General features: G+C 37.9%; 1 protein-coding gene across 1 annotated transcript; it reads left to right on the forward strand.

Moving 5' to 3' along the window:
- Positions 1 to 192: 192 nt before the first annotated feature.
- LOC120200560 (regulator of nonsense transcripts 1 homolog) lies at positions 193 to 2354 on the forward strand. Its single transcript, XM_039201364.1, has 6 exons — positions 193 to 324; positions 545 to 614; positions 1344 to 1384; positions 1451 to 1531; positions 1610 to 1729; positions 1921 to 2354. Exons 1-6 carry the CDS (start codon positions 193 to 195, stop codon positions 2053 to 2055), a joined length of 579 nt encoding a protein of 192 aa, XP_039057295.1. The 3' UTR covers positions 2056 to 2354.
- Positions 2355 to 18707: the final 16353 nt, after the last annotated feature.

An 18707-nucleotide genomic window follows, 5' to 3' on the forward strand; every position in this document is an offset into this window, starting at 1 on the left:
CCTCGTTCCTCTTCCACCATTTCCAGGTTCTCCTCTCAGCCTTATGCTATTCCATCTCGTGGAACTGTACATGGACCGTGGGAGCTGTTCCTCAAGTCCCTCAACCAGAGAAGTCGAGGCTTGGAGCTGGTCGTTGTAATGCTAGTGGTCCTATTGGCCATCACCTCCCACACCAGCAAGGTACACAGCAAAATGTTGGAACTATTGGGTCTCTTTCAACTTTCCTCCTCTGAGAACCCAAACAGCCAGCCATCTGTAGGTGTCCATTGTCTCAACCTGGGATTGTTAACAATGTCAGTACTTTATCCTTTCCCTTCTGTTTTGGTTTTTTTTGTACTTTAATCATTTCTTTGAAATAATGGAATTCTGAGCATGGTTGTCATCTGAAATAGATGCCTGTCCACGGCCAAGCCAAACAATTCGTGATGGATTTTCAATGGGAGGATGTCCCAGGTGTTATTCTTTTGTATGAGTCCTCATTTTCTCCCATAATTGCAATATATTTCTTGATAACTTATAATTGGTTTGATTGATCATCCCACAGGACATCTTGGGTGAGGACTTCAAAGCCAAGGCTCGCATGTTCCTTATAACATTACTGATTTTCAACGCAGGTAGAGGTTATTACTTCTATTTGTTTGTATTGATATTATCTTTTCAATCTTTTACGACATACATCAGTTATTGGTTTGCTTGGTACTGTACGGAGATGCTTAGTAGTTTATTGCCTACATGAAAAGCCTCAATGCTATGGTCCAAAATTAGTAGGAGAAAGAAAAGGTAGAGCCACTTACTATTGAGGCAGTGTAGCAAGATGTTTCCTTAGGTTCTACTTTATAGCATTAAAGTGGTGTTGAAAATTTTAAATTCACCATATGCCCATCTCTTTTATGTAAGCGTGTTTATGTATGCTATTAGGTTCTCCATCTTAAGAGCTAGCTTTGAGGTTAGGTTCGAGTTTCTTTGCATCTGAGCTAGGTTTTTGCACGCTCCTTTGGCTTGCTTGGTCTATTTGTGATTCTTAAGGGTGTCTCAATAGGAGGTATCATTGTCAAAAGTCTCAAATTGCTTCCTGATTTATCTTTGTGGTTTGTATCCTACTGGATTATCTGCCTAAAAGTTAGCTTTTGAGGTCCATGAATTTCTTTAACCAAGATATTTAGATTATCTGCTGTCCATTAGTTTTCTCTTGTCTTTGTATTTTTCTATATATAGAAAGAAAGCTACTTTTGGTGTCAGACATTGGTTTCAGTATGTGGGTTGCTTGATAATGATTTTCTTGAAGATATTTACTATAAGTTTCCTTTTGCTTCTCTCTTCATTTTGTAATTTTCTGTATTTAGATAAAAATGTTCCTTCGGTGCTTGACTTCTTGCTTGCTGATGTATGTTGCTTGATTTGTTGGCATGCTGGCTACTCAGAGTGGATATGCTGTTGATTATTCTACAAGGAGCAGAGTGGGTTCTTCCTAAACCATAATTCTCAAGCTGGATACTCTCGTTTCGGTGCTGGAAATGATTTCATGTCTCAGGTTCAAGTGCTGCATTGTGATTAGTTGATTCAACTCCCCCCCCCACAGAGTTTTTCTGAGAAAAATTTGTTTTTACAGGAATACATGAATCATGGATCGCAAGGCCTGTTTACTCAGGCTGGCTTTAATGACCCTTCGCAAGATGATGCATCACAGAGCCACTTTGGGGTGGCTAATCCCAACCAGCTTCAGTCCCAGGTTGGCAATATTTGAAATCCTTGTCTGTTAATGCTTGTAGCCATTAGGGCAGTAGTCATAGCCTGTTAATCTGCCTAAAATCTTGTGCATTATGACATGGTTGACCATGGTGTTTTGGTCCACATTGATTTCATGACATAGTCAAGTTCTATTTTGTTTATAAATTGGAGTACATGGCTATCTTTTTGCAGGGTCTGATGAATTCTCTGTACTCCCAGCCCTTTGCACACTTCAACACACAGCCATTAAACTTGCTGCCTCCGCAACAGCAGCAGCCTCAGCAGGGCCAGGGCTCCCAAAACCAACACCTTCATTATAATGGTTAAGAATAAAGATGCAGTTGGCTTCAATGGGTTATAGTCTTTACAATCAGCAGTTTGGTTTGTGCTGACCTTGTGTGCCCAAATATATCCTCTCCTCTCAAGTGCAAAATGTTTGCCAGTTTGAGGTCAGTTTAATTCATGATCATAGCCTGTAATATGATGTCCAGTTGATGGGAATAAATAGAGAATGTAGTGAGGATTATTATATGGGTACATGACGGGACAATTGTTCCGACACAGGCGGTGCATCCAATGCTGAGAAAGAAAAGGATAACCCAAATACCTACTTGGAAGTGTTGCATGTTTTACATGATAAGGTTTTGTTGAAAGGGTTTGACGATGATAAGTTAAATGAGGGTTTGTTTGGGTTGGGATTAAGGGTGGGATGACAAACCCATTGGATTATAAGAAGATACAGAGAAAGGTAGGAGTTACAGGTGAAAACAGCATGCATGCTGTCTGGGGAAATCGCCTGATCCTTCAGCTCTACCGGACATGTAAATAAATTACTCTTTCACTATTGTTGGCAGACGATGGCCTTGTTAGTTGTTTCCAAGTGCTTATATAAAATATGAGAAATTGGGTTTGGTTGGTAATGTCTTACAATGTTTTTTCAATGTTATGATTTGATTTGAGCATTCAATGTTTCCATTGCACAATAGATGAAGCACTATTTAAAGGGGTTAAGTGTTGTTTTTCCTCTTAATGGAATCTTTCAGCGCTGAATGCTGAACCGTTTAGCATTCAGTTTGTTTGTTTTGCACTTTTGAATGATTCAGTGCTGAATGATTCAGTATAGAAGTACATTCTGAATTATTCAGAGCCATTATCAAACATGTCACATTCAGAATTAATTTGTAACACCATCAACCCGTACTCGACCGGATCCGAGTCTAAGATGTACATTGACTTTTCAAATTTTGACTCTGACAAAATTTAAGAAAATTTAAAACTTTCATTAAAGTAAAAATGGTTTATTTACATAAATTGACCACAAAAACCAAATCGATCATCAATTAGTACATGCCAATTATATTCAAATAACCAAAACCATTTAAATCATCTATTTTCTGATCTGAAATTTTGTAAGGAAGATGTTGATCTGTCTTACTCTTCTACGCTTCTCTTCTCGCTTCTGTAACCTACGTGTGAAACAATCACACGCTAAGTCTATGACTTATTGAGGTATAAAAACTTATAATGCACTTTATAACATATAACAATACATGCATGTTCTGTTCTATCATGCTATACCCAATTACATGATTTCCTCATATCATGTAAAATCATATCATATTAATTAACAATAAATACATACATACACATAAATCATCATTAGCAGTTTATCATGTAATTACATATTTTATGCTTAACATTTTTCAATCAAACACTATACACACACAACATCATATCATTTCTATAACATTTATCATATCACTAACATATATTGTTTATCTCTTGATTAACCCATGCATATGTGAGAACTATAGATATGTGAGTCTATGGAGTGTGCACTAATGCTTCACCGCAGCTCATATAAATGCACCGAAGTGCCACGTAGAATTGCACCGTAGTGCCGCGTAGAATTGCACCGTAGTGCCGCGTAGAATTGCACCGAAGTGCCATATAAGATTGTCCCTAAGGACCATATAGAAAATTCCTTAAGAATCATATACATATGCCAAGGATCAAGTATGTGTCTCAAAAGACCTCACACATGTTCTAAAGAATACATATATATTCCGAAGGACCGCGTAGACCCTCGACTCTTGGCATGCCAACTATACCCCTAGCTCTCATGACACACAACATGGGCATTGTCATTTATATCATTTCATATTCACACATGCATATTAATTATCTTTTATCACATGTCTGATCTCTTATAATCATGTAATCACATAGCTCATGTCATTTCTTGTAAAATCACATATATCATGTAATACATATAACTTATACACTTTCTCATATGTTCACATAGGTCACATCACATGAATCATATCTTTTCATATAATTTATATTTTATTCTCGTATATTCCCATACATGTAATATATATCAGTCATGGTTACACAACTCATTTCTATATAACTTGCATGTACCTATATTCTTTTTCATATACTCACATAGTCATATAGTATAATATTTCATATAACCTCATGAATCACATCACATAGATACATACTTGTCGTAACCGATTTCCGGCGATACGACGAGTCTCGACTCGTTTCGTGAAAACCCGATTTTGTAAAAGAAATGTTTCGGAGTCGCCATCGACCTTTTGGGTTAGGTAGGCCGAATACCCAAAAATCTTCTTTAAAAGAGTTTTTTAAGAAAAACATCATTTTCTTTTAAAAGATGCATCGATCCACGTATAACCAGAAATTCATTTTTAGTAATAAAAAAGAGTTCGGGGGTCGATTACGTGTGGGGAAGGATTAGCACCCCCACAACGCCCAAAATTGGTACCCATCGATTATATTGTCTCTAAATAGTAGAAATCTAAGAATTTGAATATATTTTAGATCACGATTCCATTATTCCTAATTCAACCATACAAATATTATAGAACAAAAATTCTAAGGAAAAATATAAAATATTCTCCTATTTCCAATTGAAGAGAAAATACTCCCTAAAATACTTTAGGACGAATATTCTCTTCCCAACTGAAATAAAAGAATATAATAATTTTTCCTAAGGATTCCATATATAAAAAAATTATTCTACCAAAGAAAGAAATTAAATTTATTAATCCGAATATTATTAGAAAAGATAAGGGATATTCAATAATTTAAAAACACCGAGACTTAATCTCTAATAAAATTAGCAAATTGTCTCGATAAGTTTAAAATAATGAATATTTCCTTTTCTCTTCAAAATTAATTAATTTTAAATGCAATCAATTTTTTAGGTTTTCTAGTGGGATATTTATTTATTTAAAATATCGGAAAAAGACATCTAGTTGTTTTAAGACTGTCCCTTCTTAATATTTAATATACATAAATATAACCCTTAATCCAATTATGTAATTGGTTAAGTTATACTAATGAGGCTTTTAAACAAAATAAAATATGATACATTGAAGCACTTAAAGAAAAAAATATAAATACACATGGATTAAAAGAACAATTCTAAATTTATTTTTAACTTTACATTACTTTAAAAATATAAATATTTTCTAAATATTATACTAAACATAGAACCAAACATTTATTCTAAAAAAAAAATATAACATTTATACCATGCTCTACATACAATCTTATATACATAAAATAATGTATAATAATACAAGTGAAATAAATACCTAGAACATAAAAATACTTTAATGGTATAAAGAAATAATATACACTTGGATTCATTCATAATATAGTGACAAAATAATTATAAAGTAACTTTGATATCCTAAACATTAATAAAACAAATATTATAACATTAAACAAGAAAATAACACATAGAAGCACCAAAATCATAATAAAACCATAAACATAGGACTAAAATATAAAAACATCAACATCAGTAGCCAATCTCGAACAAAAAATAATACATCCAACAGAGGACTAAATTACAATAATATAAAATCATGCATCTAATTCGTAAATCTTAGAAAATAAAAGGAAATGATGACTAAATCACAAAACATGCTAAAATGTAAGGGACCTACGGCTTGATTTACCCTAAAAAGTTACTAAATCACGAATCACATTAAACATAAAGGACCAGTAAGGTAGTTTAACCTAAAACTAGTGGCCAAATAAAACATGCTAAAGGTCCAGGGACCTTTAGCGTGGTTTACCCAAAAATACTAAGATATCAACTTCCTCCCTTTTACCAGAACTCATTTTTGCGTGGATTTCTAAACCCAAACTTTCAGTTCCCTTTCCTCTTCTCCCTCAACTCACGGTGGCTACCTATGCTCCAACCACCTCCATCGGTGGTCGGGCTCTAACCCGAACGAAACTAAATCGGAATCCCAGCCCTCACCCATCTATATTCCGTCGAGAAGATCAACAAGGAAGGTAAGCACTCTTCTCTCTTTTTCTCTTTAATATCTTTTTATGGAAACTACATACATGCATAAAAAAAATAAAAGGAATGAAGAAGAAATGAACCTTTTCTTCCAGGAAGAACTTTCTCTGTTTTTTTTTGTTTGATTTCTCCAAAAATATCCTCTGTGTTACATTTCAATCGGGTTTTTATAACCCATGGAAAAATGCATAAGCTTTAAATAAAATCCTAGATCTACTGTGGTGCTACTGTTGATGATGGAGCGTTTTTAATGCTCCAGATATTCCGGGGTTTTGTCGAGCAAGTTTGGACCGACGGTGACGGCTGAATCATGACATATCTATGGTTAGGATTAGGTTAGGGTTTTGTTGGGGTATGAAAAATGGTGGTTACAGCTGCCCCTCTTTGCTCATTGATGTGAAAAGAGAATGAAGCAAAGATATAAAAGCACCATTTTTCATATTGGTCTCATCTTGTCACATTGCAACCTCTTCACTGCCAATGTTAATTCTTCTCTTCCCATGATAGTTGCACTAATAGTGATGTCGATCCAACTCCTTATGCGATGGATTTAGCTGGCAATGTTTGATCCACCTCATTCTGTAATGAACAAAATGTTGGTGCTGTTCCAGCTCCATATGCGATGAAAACAAGTTAAGGTTAAACAAGTTCTTCTCCTTATGAACTTCTTCTCACTTATCGGATGAGTTCTTCTTACAAACTCTCCATTGAAAATGTTAATCCCTCAAGCGAGGTATTACTGATTCGAAGTGTTGTGAATCGAGCAATAGGTCGAACAAGCTCCTCTCATTATAAACGTCTTCGCTGGGGATGTCAATCCACTTCCTTATATGATGAAATCACCAAAGTTGAACAAGTTCTTCTCATTATGAACTTCTTCTCCCTCATCAGATGAGTTCTTCTCATTATGAACTCTCCACTGGCAATGCTGATCCCTCGAGTGAGGTGTTTCTGATTCAACTCCATATGCGATGAATTGAGCTAAGGTTGAACAAGTTCTTCTCATTATGAACTTCTTCTTCTTTTATCGGATGAGTTCTTATCATTATGAACTCTTCTGGAAATGTCGATTCACCTCCTTCTGGGGTGAATTTGAAAGGAACAGGCTCTTCTCATTACGAACCTTCTCTTTTAAGACGAGTTTTTCTCATTATGAACTCTTCTGGAAATGTTGGTTCACCTCCTTCTGCGGTGGATTTGAAAGGAACATACTCTTCTCATTATGAACCTTCTCCTTTAAGACGAGTTCTTCTCATTATGAACTCTTCTGGAAATATTGGTTCACCTCCTTCTGCGGTGGATTTGAAAGGAACATGCTCTTCTCATTACGAACCTTCTCCTTTAGGACGAGTTCTTCTCATTATGAACTCTTCTGGAAATGTTAGTTCACCTCATTCTGCGGTGGATTTGAAAGGAACAGGCTCTTCTCATTACGAACCTTCTCCTTTAGGACGAGTTCTTCTCATTATGAACTCTTCTGGAAATATTGGGTCACCTCCTTTTGTGGTGGATTTGAAAGGAACATGCTCTTCTCATTACGAACCTTCTCCTTTAGGACGAGTTCTTCTCATTATGAACTCTTCTGGAAATGTTGGTTCACCTCCTTCTGCGGTGGATTTGAAAGGAACATGCTCTTCTCATTACGAACCTTCTCCTTTAGGACGAGTTCTTCTCATTATGAACTCTTCTGGAATATTGGGCCACCTCCTTCTGTGGTGGATTTGATTGTTGTTGAATATCCCTGCATTTCTGTCAAAGCATTTCAATGAACATGAATGGGTGAGTATGCTCCTATTTATAGATGCCTACTGATGTATGCATGATGTCGTTTTAATATGGTGAGCTCTGTTGTCATGCAAATCTTCAATTCAAATGCATCATTTGATTTTTTATTTTTATTTCACTTGGGCTACTTTATATAAGTTCTCATTTCTCTCGTTCCCATATAAATATTTTCTGCTTCCATTTGAACTGCTCATCTCTGTCAGGTAGATAATTTCTTGACAAAATCCAGTCGTAGCACATACCAAAATATCATTGTTTTCAATGTACTCTTCGAGATTTCAATTCACATGCATTTCTTTGGCCATGTTTTACCCTACACTCTTCGACTATATACACGAGTATTAGGGTCCTGACTTACTTTAGACTCTCTGTACTGGAAATATTAGTTCAAAGTAATACCAAGAAATCTTTTATTTTCTTTTTAATGTTATGTCAATCTACTTACAAGATGTTTATGTGCATGTACAGAACGAATAGAATTGGGCTTGAAATAACAAACTTCGAATTTACTGACAAGGAATTGATTTTACAAAGTGATGGCAATCATATAAATAGTGGAAATTTAGAACTACAAGTCAAATGTCCCTATAAGTCACTAGCACGAGTATTCCTGAACCAATCCACTTGATATAACTCAGAGCATTGAATTGAGCTTCTATCTGGAGGACTTCAAGGGTTGCCAGAATGTCTGTAGACGTGAAGTTTCTCTCAAAATATCAGACTGTCGAGAGGGTTTATCTGCCTGATGCCTAATCTCAAAATGCCTTTGAGCCGCCTTTTCAGGTTTTCAACTCAAAGCCTTCCTTTGGTTTCAAGATGTCCTTTGTGGATTTTCATCTCGAACCCTCATTTTTCTTTTTTCTTTTCATTTTTTCATTTTTTTCTTTTTTTTTCATTTTTTTTTTCATTTTCTTTTCACTTTTTCATTTTTCATTCATTCATTTTTTTTTCAAGCATAGTACTTCTTGACAGAATCTGAGTTTACCGGATTTCTCAGTTTTTTTCCATCCATCTCTGCCAAAATCAACGCTCCCCCAGAAAAGGCCTTATTGACAACATATGGACCTTCCCAATTAGGCATCCATTTCCCTCGGAAATCTTTATGAATTGGTAGGATCTTTTTTAACACCAGATCAGCCTCTCGAAATTCTCTTGGATGAATCTTCTTATCATGAGCTCTCATCATCCGTTTCTGATACATCTGACCGTGGCAAATAGCTTTTAATCTCTTTTCTTCAATGAGATTCAACTGGTCAAACCGAGCCTGAACCCATTCAGCTTCATCCAACTTCACCTCTTTCAAAATTCGAAGTGATGGGATTTCCACTTCCACTGGCAAGACTGCCTCCATCCCATAGACTAAAGAGAAAGGTGTTGTCCCTATCGAAGTTCGCACTGTAGTTCGATATGCATACAAAGCAAAGGGTAATTTGTCGTGCCAATCTATATAAGTATCAGTGGTCTTTGTAATGATCCTCTTAATATTTTATTTGCTGCTTCCACTGCTCCATTCATCTTTGGACGGTAAGTCACTGAATTAGAATGTTTTATCTTGAACTGAGCACAAAGTTCTACCATCATTGTGTTATTCAGATTGGTGGTGTTATCTGTGATGATTCTTTCTGGCAGCCCATACCGACAAATTATTTATTTCTTTATGAATTTGAAAACTGTAGACCTCGTGATATTGGCATATGAGGTGGCCTCAACCCACTTAGTGAAGTAATCAATTGCCACAAGTATGAAGCGATGTCCATTCGAAGCCTTTGGTGTAATTGCCCCAATGACATCCATACCCCATATAGAAAATGTCCATGGTGTAGTCATCACGTGCAAAGGTGACGGAGGCCATAGAAAGCCCATTTGCATGTGTTCCACATATCCCTTCATGCACCTCTTCAAGTATACTTCTTGCTTCTCGGGCATCCACGCATCTCATCAAAACTTGATCACTACCCTTCTGTACAAAACTTCCCCATCCAAGATATATCCAGCAACCATTCTCCTTATTGTCTTTTTATCAATCTCAGACGCCTGTTGTGGGTAAGTTTGATGCTTGATGTATTGCAAGATGTCATAATACCATGGACGACCATCTACCTCTTCTTCTAGGCTATAACAGTGTGCCGGTGTTTTATATATTTGCATTTTAATTGGTGTCATGTCAGCTTTTCTATTTGCTTGAAACATTGCAGCCAGTGTGGCCAAAGCATCTGCCATTTGATTATCTTCTCTAGGGAGATAATTGAAAGTGACATCTTCAAATTCTTTTACCAATTCAAGGATCAATCTTTTGTATTCCACTAACTTCGGATCTCTTGTCTCCCATTCTCCACGCAATTGGTACACCACCAGTGAGGAATCTCCATATGCTTTGAGCTCTTTAATTTTTCTTTCCATGGCCGCTCTTAACCCCATGGCATAAGCCTCATATTCTGACATATTATTGGTGCAAAAGAACTCCAATCTGCTTGTAAAATGATAGTATACATCTTCCGGGGAAATTAGTACAGCTCCAATTCCTAGTCCTAAAGCATTGGATGCCCCATCAAAATATAACCTCCAAGACTTATCATTTGAAACTGTTTCATCCTCGGTTGTGACGCACATCAGGTCTTCGTCAGGAAAATTAAAATTTAAGGACTCATAATCATCCGAGGCACGACTTGCAAGAAAATCTGCTATGACACTCCCTTTGACCGCTTTTTGTTACATACACAATGTCAAATTCTGATAACAACATCTGCCACCTAGCCAATCTACCAGTTAGAGCCGGTGATTCCATCAAATATTTCAATGGGTCAAGTTTGGATATCAACCAGGTAGTATGGTACAAATGTATTGCCTGAGCCTTCTGGTAGCCCATACCAAAGCACAACATAACTTTTGAATTGGTGGATATCGGATCTCACAATCTGTGAACTTTTTGCTTAAATAATAGATGGCTCTCTCTTTCCTTCCAGATTCATCGTGCTGCCCTAACACCCATCAAATTCTCAAAGACCGTTAGGTAAAGGATTAATGGTTTACCAGGGACTGGTGATACCAGAATTGGAGCATTGGATAAATATTTCTTGATTATCTCTAAAGTATTTTGGCACTCGTCATTCCAAACTTCGGGGTTGTTCTTTCGAAGCAACTTGAAAACTGGGTCGCATTTCTCAGTTAATTGCGAAAAGAATCAAGATATATAATTTAACCTTCCCAGAAAACCTCGAACTTCTTTTTGTATACGAGGTGGCGGAAGATCTTGAATGGCCTTTACTTTGTCCGGATCGATCTCAATTCCTCTTGACTAACCACGAAGCCTAAGAGTTTCCCTGACATTACCCCGAATGTACATTTAGTTGGATTGAGTTTCAATTGATATTTTCTCAATCTTTGGAAAAGTTTCTTCAAGTTTTGAATGTGTTCTTCTTCAGTCTTGGATTTGGCAATCATGTCATCTACGTACACTTCAATCTCTTTGTGCATCATATCGTGGAAAAGGTCACCATAGCTCTTTGGTAAGTTGCCCCAGCATTTTTCAAACCAAATGGTATCACTTTATAGCAAAATGTGCCCCACATAGTCACAAATGTGGTTTTTTCCATGTCTTCAGTGCTCATTTTGATTTGGTTATAGCCAGAGAAGCCATCCATAAAAGAAAACCACGAATGCCCAGCAGTGTTATCCACTAGAGTATCTATATGAGGCAACGAAAAATTGTTTTTTGGGCTTGCTCTGTTGAGATCTCTATAATCCACACACATGCAAACTTTTCCATTTTTCTTTGGCACGGGGACTATGTTAGCGACCCATTCCGGATATTTTGTTGCCTGAAGAAACCCTGCATCAATCTGTTTCATCACTTCCTCTTTAATTTTTAACAGCATTTCAGGCCTCATTCTTCTGAGCTTTTGCTGAACCGGCTTACACTCAGGCTTTATTGGAAGCTTGTGCACCACTATGTTTGTACTCAACCCTGGCATATCTTGGTAAGACCACGCAAAGATGTCTTTGAATTCTCGGAGCATATCTATTAGGTCTCGTCTTATTTCAACTGAAAGTGCACTGCCGATTTTTACTTCTCTCTTTTCATCATCAGTTCCCAAGTTTATAATCTCAGTCTCCTCCTGGTGAGTAAGATCTGTTTGTCCTCATTTTCCACCAGTCTTACTAGTTCGTTAGGAACATCACATTCTACCTCATCCTGACACTCATTGATTTCTTCCAGACATATGGGTCGCTCAAAGTTTATCTCAGGATTAAATTTAGAAACATTCATGCTATTGATATTGTGACACCTGCAAAGGGAAAAAATTGAATCGAATATATATTAGGGAGGAGAGACAAAATTTATGAAATGAATGTAAAGAATGAAGAAAAAAGAATGAAGAATGAAAATGTAAATAATGATGGTCATTTGAGAAACAAAAATATGTCTTTCATTGAAAGCAAGTAGAGTTAACATAGCTGCCCTTACAAAAAGATTCGTTAATACTCGCGGGCACAAGTATAAGGATTAGTTCTGGGTATTACTCTGAATTAATCTTAACAACTACAGGGAGATCCTCTGCAGTCCAATTTTTCAGCGTTTCTCCTGGGAAGCAAGGACGAATTCTAGCCAAATATTTTCCCGCTTTATCGTCCCCAGTTATCATGTTGATGACAAACCCTCCATGGCTTCGTCAAACAAGTCTTTGTCTTTCATCTGCTTTCCTTCATCAGTTGCTCTGGCTAACTGTTGCTCCATATCGTTCACTCCTCCAAACTTGAATGAGCTCTTTAAGGGAGGGAAAAACATACGATCCCACGGAATGTCCTCTCTTTTCAGTCTAGCTCTTCTTACTTCACATCTCCTCTTTAATTCTTTCTTTCTTTGCTGAGAATCAGGCTCAAACCCAAGCCCAAAGCGGTCGCTCTTCATCATAACAAATTTGGGATGTAAAGTCCCCTGCAAGCATCTACTGAGACCCTTTCCATTTTAGCTCATTTTCCTAGAGTCTCTCGCACAGTCATCTTAGTGAACTTAGATAAATGCGGGAGAGGAATCTTGTTTCCTTCAGCAATGAAAGTAGCGTTGACAAATTCTAAGGCTCTGAAGGAACACTCTAGGGCATTCTCATTGGTCTCAATGTAAGGGGTGTCAGTCGTCACAGAAGCAATGATCTCTTCCTCAGCCCCAATACTGATTAACTGGCCATCTGTCACAAATTTCAATTTCTGATGCAATGACGAAGGGACTGCCCCTGCAGAATGAATCCATGGTCTCCCAAGCAAGCAGTTATATGATGGGTTGATATCCATTACCACAAAATCAATATTGTAAACAGTTGGTCCAATCAATAATGGTACCTCCATCTTTCCAAGGACATCCGACTGGGTTCCATCAAAGGCTCTAACAACATTTTGGTAGGCCCTCATATGTGAGTTGTCCACTGGTAATCTTCGTAATGTGGCCATAGGCATAATATTGAGTGTCGACCCATTGTCAATCAAAACACCTGGTAAGACATGACCATGGCAGTTGGTTGTGATATTGAGGGCTTTTACCGATCCCATTCCACCATCAGGAATTTCATCATCAGTGAATGTTATGTAATTGTCTGCAGCTATATGCCCCCACAATTCGATCCAACTTGTTCACTGTTATATCCTCAGGAACAAATGTTTGATTGAGCACTCTAAGTAGAGCATTCCGATGTACTTCTGAATTCATTAACAGATCCAGAATTGAAATTCGTGCTTGTTGCTTATGTAGCTGCTCTACTACACTATACTCACTATGTTTTAAGAATTTCAAGAATTCTTGTGCTTGTGCTTCAGTTACCGACTCATTGATTAGTGGCAGGGGCTCATCATTAAATATCCTTTGCGGTACCACTGTAGCTTTTCCTTTTAATTTCCCCTTGTCTGCTTCTTTTGATGTTTCAAAGAGAGTAACACCTTCCACTTTTTGTAAAGTGCCCTACTTCACTCACTATTTCATTCTTCAAGCTGCTTCCTGGTGTTTTATCATTTTCTTTAGTAAATTTGTTTCCTCTAGCGAACCAGATCCCCTTATCATTGAAACATTGGCAGTGTAGTTCCAAGGTACCTTGTGGGTATCTTTAAACGGAAATGGTGAAGGGGCCGTGATAACAACTTTTGGCTTCACTGACGTGGAATTCATCGCAGATGGTCTCACAGTGATGACCACAGGCTTATTTGTTTTATGCATTGGCTTGGAATTTTCGGTTGTGCATACATCTTCTCCTCTTTTTCCCTCATCTTTCTCAAAGAATTCTATTTCTTTGTTGTCCATCAACTTTTGTAGTAACCCCCTAAATTCAGGGCAAAGTTGAATTTTGTGTCCTTCTTCTTGGTGATATTCACAATAATTTTCACATTCATTGGGCTTTGAGTTAAGATCTTGTTGAACCATGCCGACATGATAAAGTTGTTGAAACACCCAAATGAAGGGAGATTTGATTTCATCAACATCTGTCTTCGTTTTTTTCCTATTCTCCTCATAGACTGCGTTCACACCTTTACCTCCATGATTCGGTAGTGGGTGTGTCGATACATCAGGTGAATCAAATTGCAATCCCCCAGTATTAATCAGATTTTGCACAACTTTTTTGAAGGCCAAACAGTTCTCAATAGAGTGACCAGTAATTCCATCGTGGTAATCACAATATGCATTTACATCATACCAATGAGGGTACGGTGGTTGCAGAGGAGTCAAACGATAAGGGCGCACCACATCCGCCTTTAATAACGAGGCGTATATCTCAGAGTAGGGTACTGGTAGTGGTGTGAAGGACATTCTCTCATTCTCCTTGCGAGGTCCCTTGGAATCATTTCTGGCGGTGCTCGTGTCATTCCTTTCATCTCTTGGTTGGGTTATTGTGACACTTTTTGAAGTATTCTTGTTATATACATTTGCATTATTAACTTCGTTTTCTTTTTTCCGGTATACTGGTTTTTTTGAACTGGACCCATCAACTGCCTCGATCTTGCCACTCTTTATAGCGTTCTCGATGAGCTCCCCTGAGATAACTAGATTAACAAAGTTTTTGGTGGCATTTCAAGTAAATGCCCTAAGTACGGAGCCTTCAAGGTGTTGTTGACAAAAATTACAGTAGCTTCTTTTTCAAGTAAAGGGGGTTGGACCTGTGTGGCTACGTCACGCCACCTCTGGGCATATTGTCAAAAGTCTCATTATTTCTCTTTTCCATATTCTGAAGAGTCCACCGATCAGGAACCATATCTGTGACATGGCGATACTGTTCTAGGAATGCCTTTGCCAAGTCTCTCAATGATTTAATGTGGGCCCTAGTAAATTGGTTGTACCATTTGGCGGCAGATCCTTTCAGACTGTCTTGAAAATAGTGAATCAGTAGCTTTTCGTCTTGCACATGGCCAACCATCATTCGGCAAAACATGGTGATATGAGATGAAGGGCATGTGGTACCATCGTATTTTTCAAATTCGGGAACCTTGAACTTCATAGGGATGATCAAGTCTGGGACAAAACTCAGCTCTCTAGCGTCAAACCCATAGAATGATTCAACCACTTCTACCGATTTTACCCTTTCTTCCTAATTCTTCAACTGTTGAGTTATTTCTTCATTGGCTTTCTCCTTTTCGACTAACTCATTTAGATCTGGGATTAGGTGCTCAGTACTAAATTCTCCTAGCCTTACTCCTGGAACAGACTGATAGCTATTTAGGAATGTGGATCCCATTTGTTGTTGTTGATTCTCATTGCTGACATATGCATGACATCGAGCTTCTTGAGGTATCGAAGAACGAGCAGAGATGTGTATAGGTGTGAAACCAAGAGGAGGACCAGATTCTGTTGTGATCCCTAGAGGGGGTATGGAATCTTGGTTAGAGGAGGCGGGATTTCCAGCATAACTCTTTTCAGCATGTTTCTTGAATAGGTCCTCTAATTTCTGCAACATATTCAGTTGTGAACTGGCAATATTGGCCTCAATCTTTTCAAATTTACTTCTCATTTCTGCCTGCATATCTTTCTGCTCTTGCTCGAGACGGTCCAATTTGTCGTCCATCTTCTTACTCACTTTCCTGGTATAGTAAGAATGTTGCGTTTCTTTGTTGCTAACAGGGGCCAGGGTAGCTGCGATTGGAAACCTTATCGTATTATTTTGGTGCTTTTAATTAATGAATGCATGTCTTAATGCGAAATATTTAAAATTCATACATAAATAAATACAAATGAAGAATTAATATATGCAAGAGGTATTGATCCAAAAAAGTTAATTGTCATAGAACAACTTCCATTATAACAAAAAGTTTTCATTACATAATAGTTCACTTCTACAGATACGGCTTAGTTCAACATCCATTGCAACAAAAAGTTTCATTATATAATAGTTTACAGATACGGCCTAGCTCTTCTATTAAGCTCAGCAATTTCACTAATCATCCACAACATCTTCTTCCCACACTTAGAAACCGGATTGATGTGGTGGTCGATGACCTTTGCTTCGACAGTTAGTTCTCCAATGTATCTGGAAACTTCACTCATCTGTATTATGGTCTCGGCTACCATGTTGCTTCTGGCTGCATTTTGTTCTTCATAGAAATCATTTGATTTTTGCCACTGTTCAGTAGTTCCTTGAAGATTTCGCTCTAGCTCATTAATTCGTACATGACAACTCTGCAGTGCACTTTCCAGATGTTGAATTCGCTTTTGCAGCAAGGCATTCTCTTCAAGACTTTCCTGAAGATCACTCGGTCCCCGGAGAACATTTTCTTGGAACAAGGATTCTTCGAGTTGTAGGATGTAATCACTGAATTCTGTGTTTTTAGCCCGACACTGAGCCAGATCCTCTTCAAGTCTTGTATGTCTTTCCTGCATCTTTCGATTGAGACTTCGTACTTCTGTATTTTTGTCTCCACACCTTTTTATCCAGCCGTTGGTTGTCTATTGCCTTGCTTCAAGCGTAGTATTGAAGTGTTGCTTTTCCAATTCCCATATCTTCCTTTCAGTATCAAATTCTTCGATTCTTTGTCCTCTATCATCAAGTTCGACGAGCATGTTATTCATTTCGGCTTCAAATCCTCTGAACATGATGGTCTTCTCAGCCTCGAACCCTTCAAGAATGCTATTCTTTTCATCTTCCAGTTCTTTGACACAATCTTTCTCCCTTTTTAATTCTTTCATAGCTTCGCGATTCTCAGTTTTATATTTTATGATCCGCTCCCTCTTATCAAGCTCAAGCTCTTCTACTTTTTGCTTCCCTTTCTCTAAGCTCTTGAGTAGACGATCGTTTCTTGCCTTCATATTTTTGACTCGATGTTTCTCTTCGTTTAACTCTTTGGTTAATTGTGCTGACGTTCTGCTTGACCCAACTGTGGACCTAGATTTTTGCAGCTTGTAGTAATCCTTCTTCAGATCTTTTAAATCCGACTCTATTTTTTCTTTTCTCACTTTTAGCATTACAAATTGTGCAGCATAAAAGTCAGCATCGATACTCAACATGTATTTGTCTTGTCGCATCTGCTCCAGTTCTTTTGACCAACCTCTTTCTCGGCCTCGAATTCCGTTCTCAAGATCTCTACCTTGATGGGACTATCTGAATTCTTTCTTCCATAGAGATATCCTCATTTTGGTCAGGTAGAGGAATATTTTAATTCTTTCTAGCATACCTCCACTCCTCATAATCTGGCGTCAACATCACTTTGGCTGCCTCAGCTCTAGTACGGAAAGTCTTTTTCCATGCTCTAACTGCCTCAAGGATGTTTTTCTTATAATTGTTTCCGTGAAACACGAATTCAGATGAGTGCAATCCAACAGTGACTGGGACAAATTGACGGCCATCATATTGCCTCAAAACCAAAAGGGGTGCGTACCCAATTCCTCCCCACAAACCAAGCAGCATCACCCAATTGTAGTCACCACATTTATAGAGGAGTTCACTTTGTATTTGCCAAGGGGCGCGCCAAACAATGTCCTTGTCTCGCATATTTCTAAAGGCATCTATCCACATGTCTTTAGTGACCCTTTTGGCCAATCTTGCTCGAGGAATTCTCTCAAAGGCGAGTAGCTGGTACTAAAATGGTGATATGAAATCTTTTCAATTTTCTAAAAATGACTACGTATCCAGACATATAGTAGTTGTGTGCACCCTGAAAATCGACCACCTCCAAGCATTCGACAAGCATTCAAAGATCGGAAGGTCTCTGCTAAAATCACAGGAGCAGGGTTGATCTTTTTTGGTAATTGTTCAAATAAATCCACAACTGCAGCCTCAATATATCCCAAGGCCTTCGGGAAGATGACTAAGCCATAAATACCCAGTGCAAAAAGATCAAATCAAATTTTCTCGTCAGGATGACTTTGAATAATTTCTTTAATAGCAGTCCAAGAAATACCTTCGCTTTCGCCTTTTTGTTTGGTACGAGCAACCACCCATTCCTTGCGCACTCCCGCAATTTTTGCTAATTTGATTCTGAAGGGTTGAGTTTTGATGGACTTGGAATAAATCCGATTCTCTTGAGCCTCTTCTATGTGCAACAAAGCAATATATTCTTCGATGGTAGGAACCATATCTTCTTGATTGAAAGTGAAGCAGTTGTAACCTGGATTCCAAAATTGAATCAAGGCTCGGAGCAGCTCATCCTCTATGTCAACATACAACAGATAGGAAATGTCCCCATAACACTGGTAAAACTGCAGTTTCTTACTTGATTCCCATTTTTCCCAAATGTCTCGTAAGTCTTGGACGTCATTTCTTTTAAGAGAAATAGGAGCATAACCCAATAATTCTGACACATGATCGGCTTGCAAACTGTCCCCTTCTTGTCTTTGTAGTGCTTCAGACCACTGTCGTACCTCGGAGTTTTGAACAAT

Source organism: Hibiscus syriacus, unplaced genomic scaffold (assembly GCF_006381635.1).
Source record: "Hibiscus syriacus cultivar Baekdansim isolate YM2019G1 unplaced genomic scaffold, ASM638163v2 tig00006174_pilon, whole genome shotgun sequence".
Classification (NCBI taxonomy): domain Eukaryota; kingdom Viridiplantae; phylum Streptophyta; class Magnoliopsida; order Malvales; family Malvaceae; genus Hibiscus; species Hibiscus syriacus.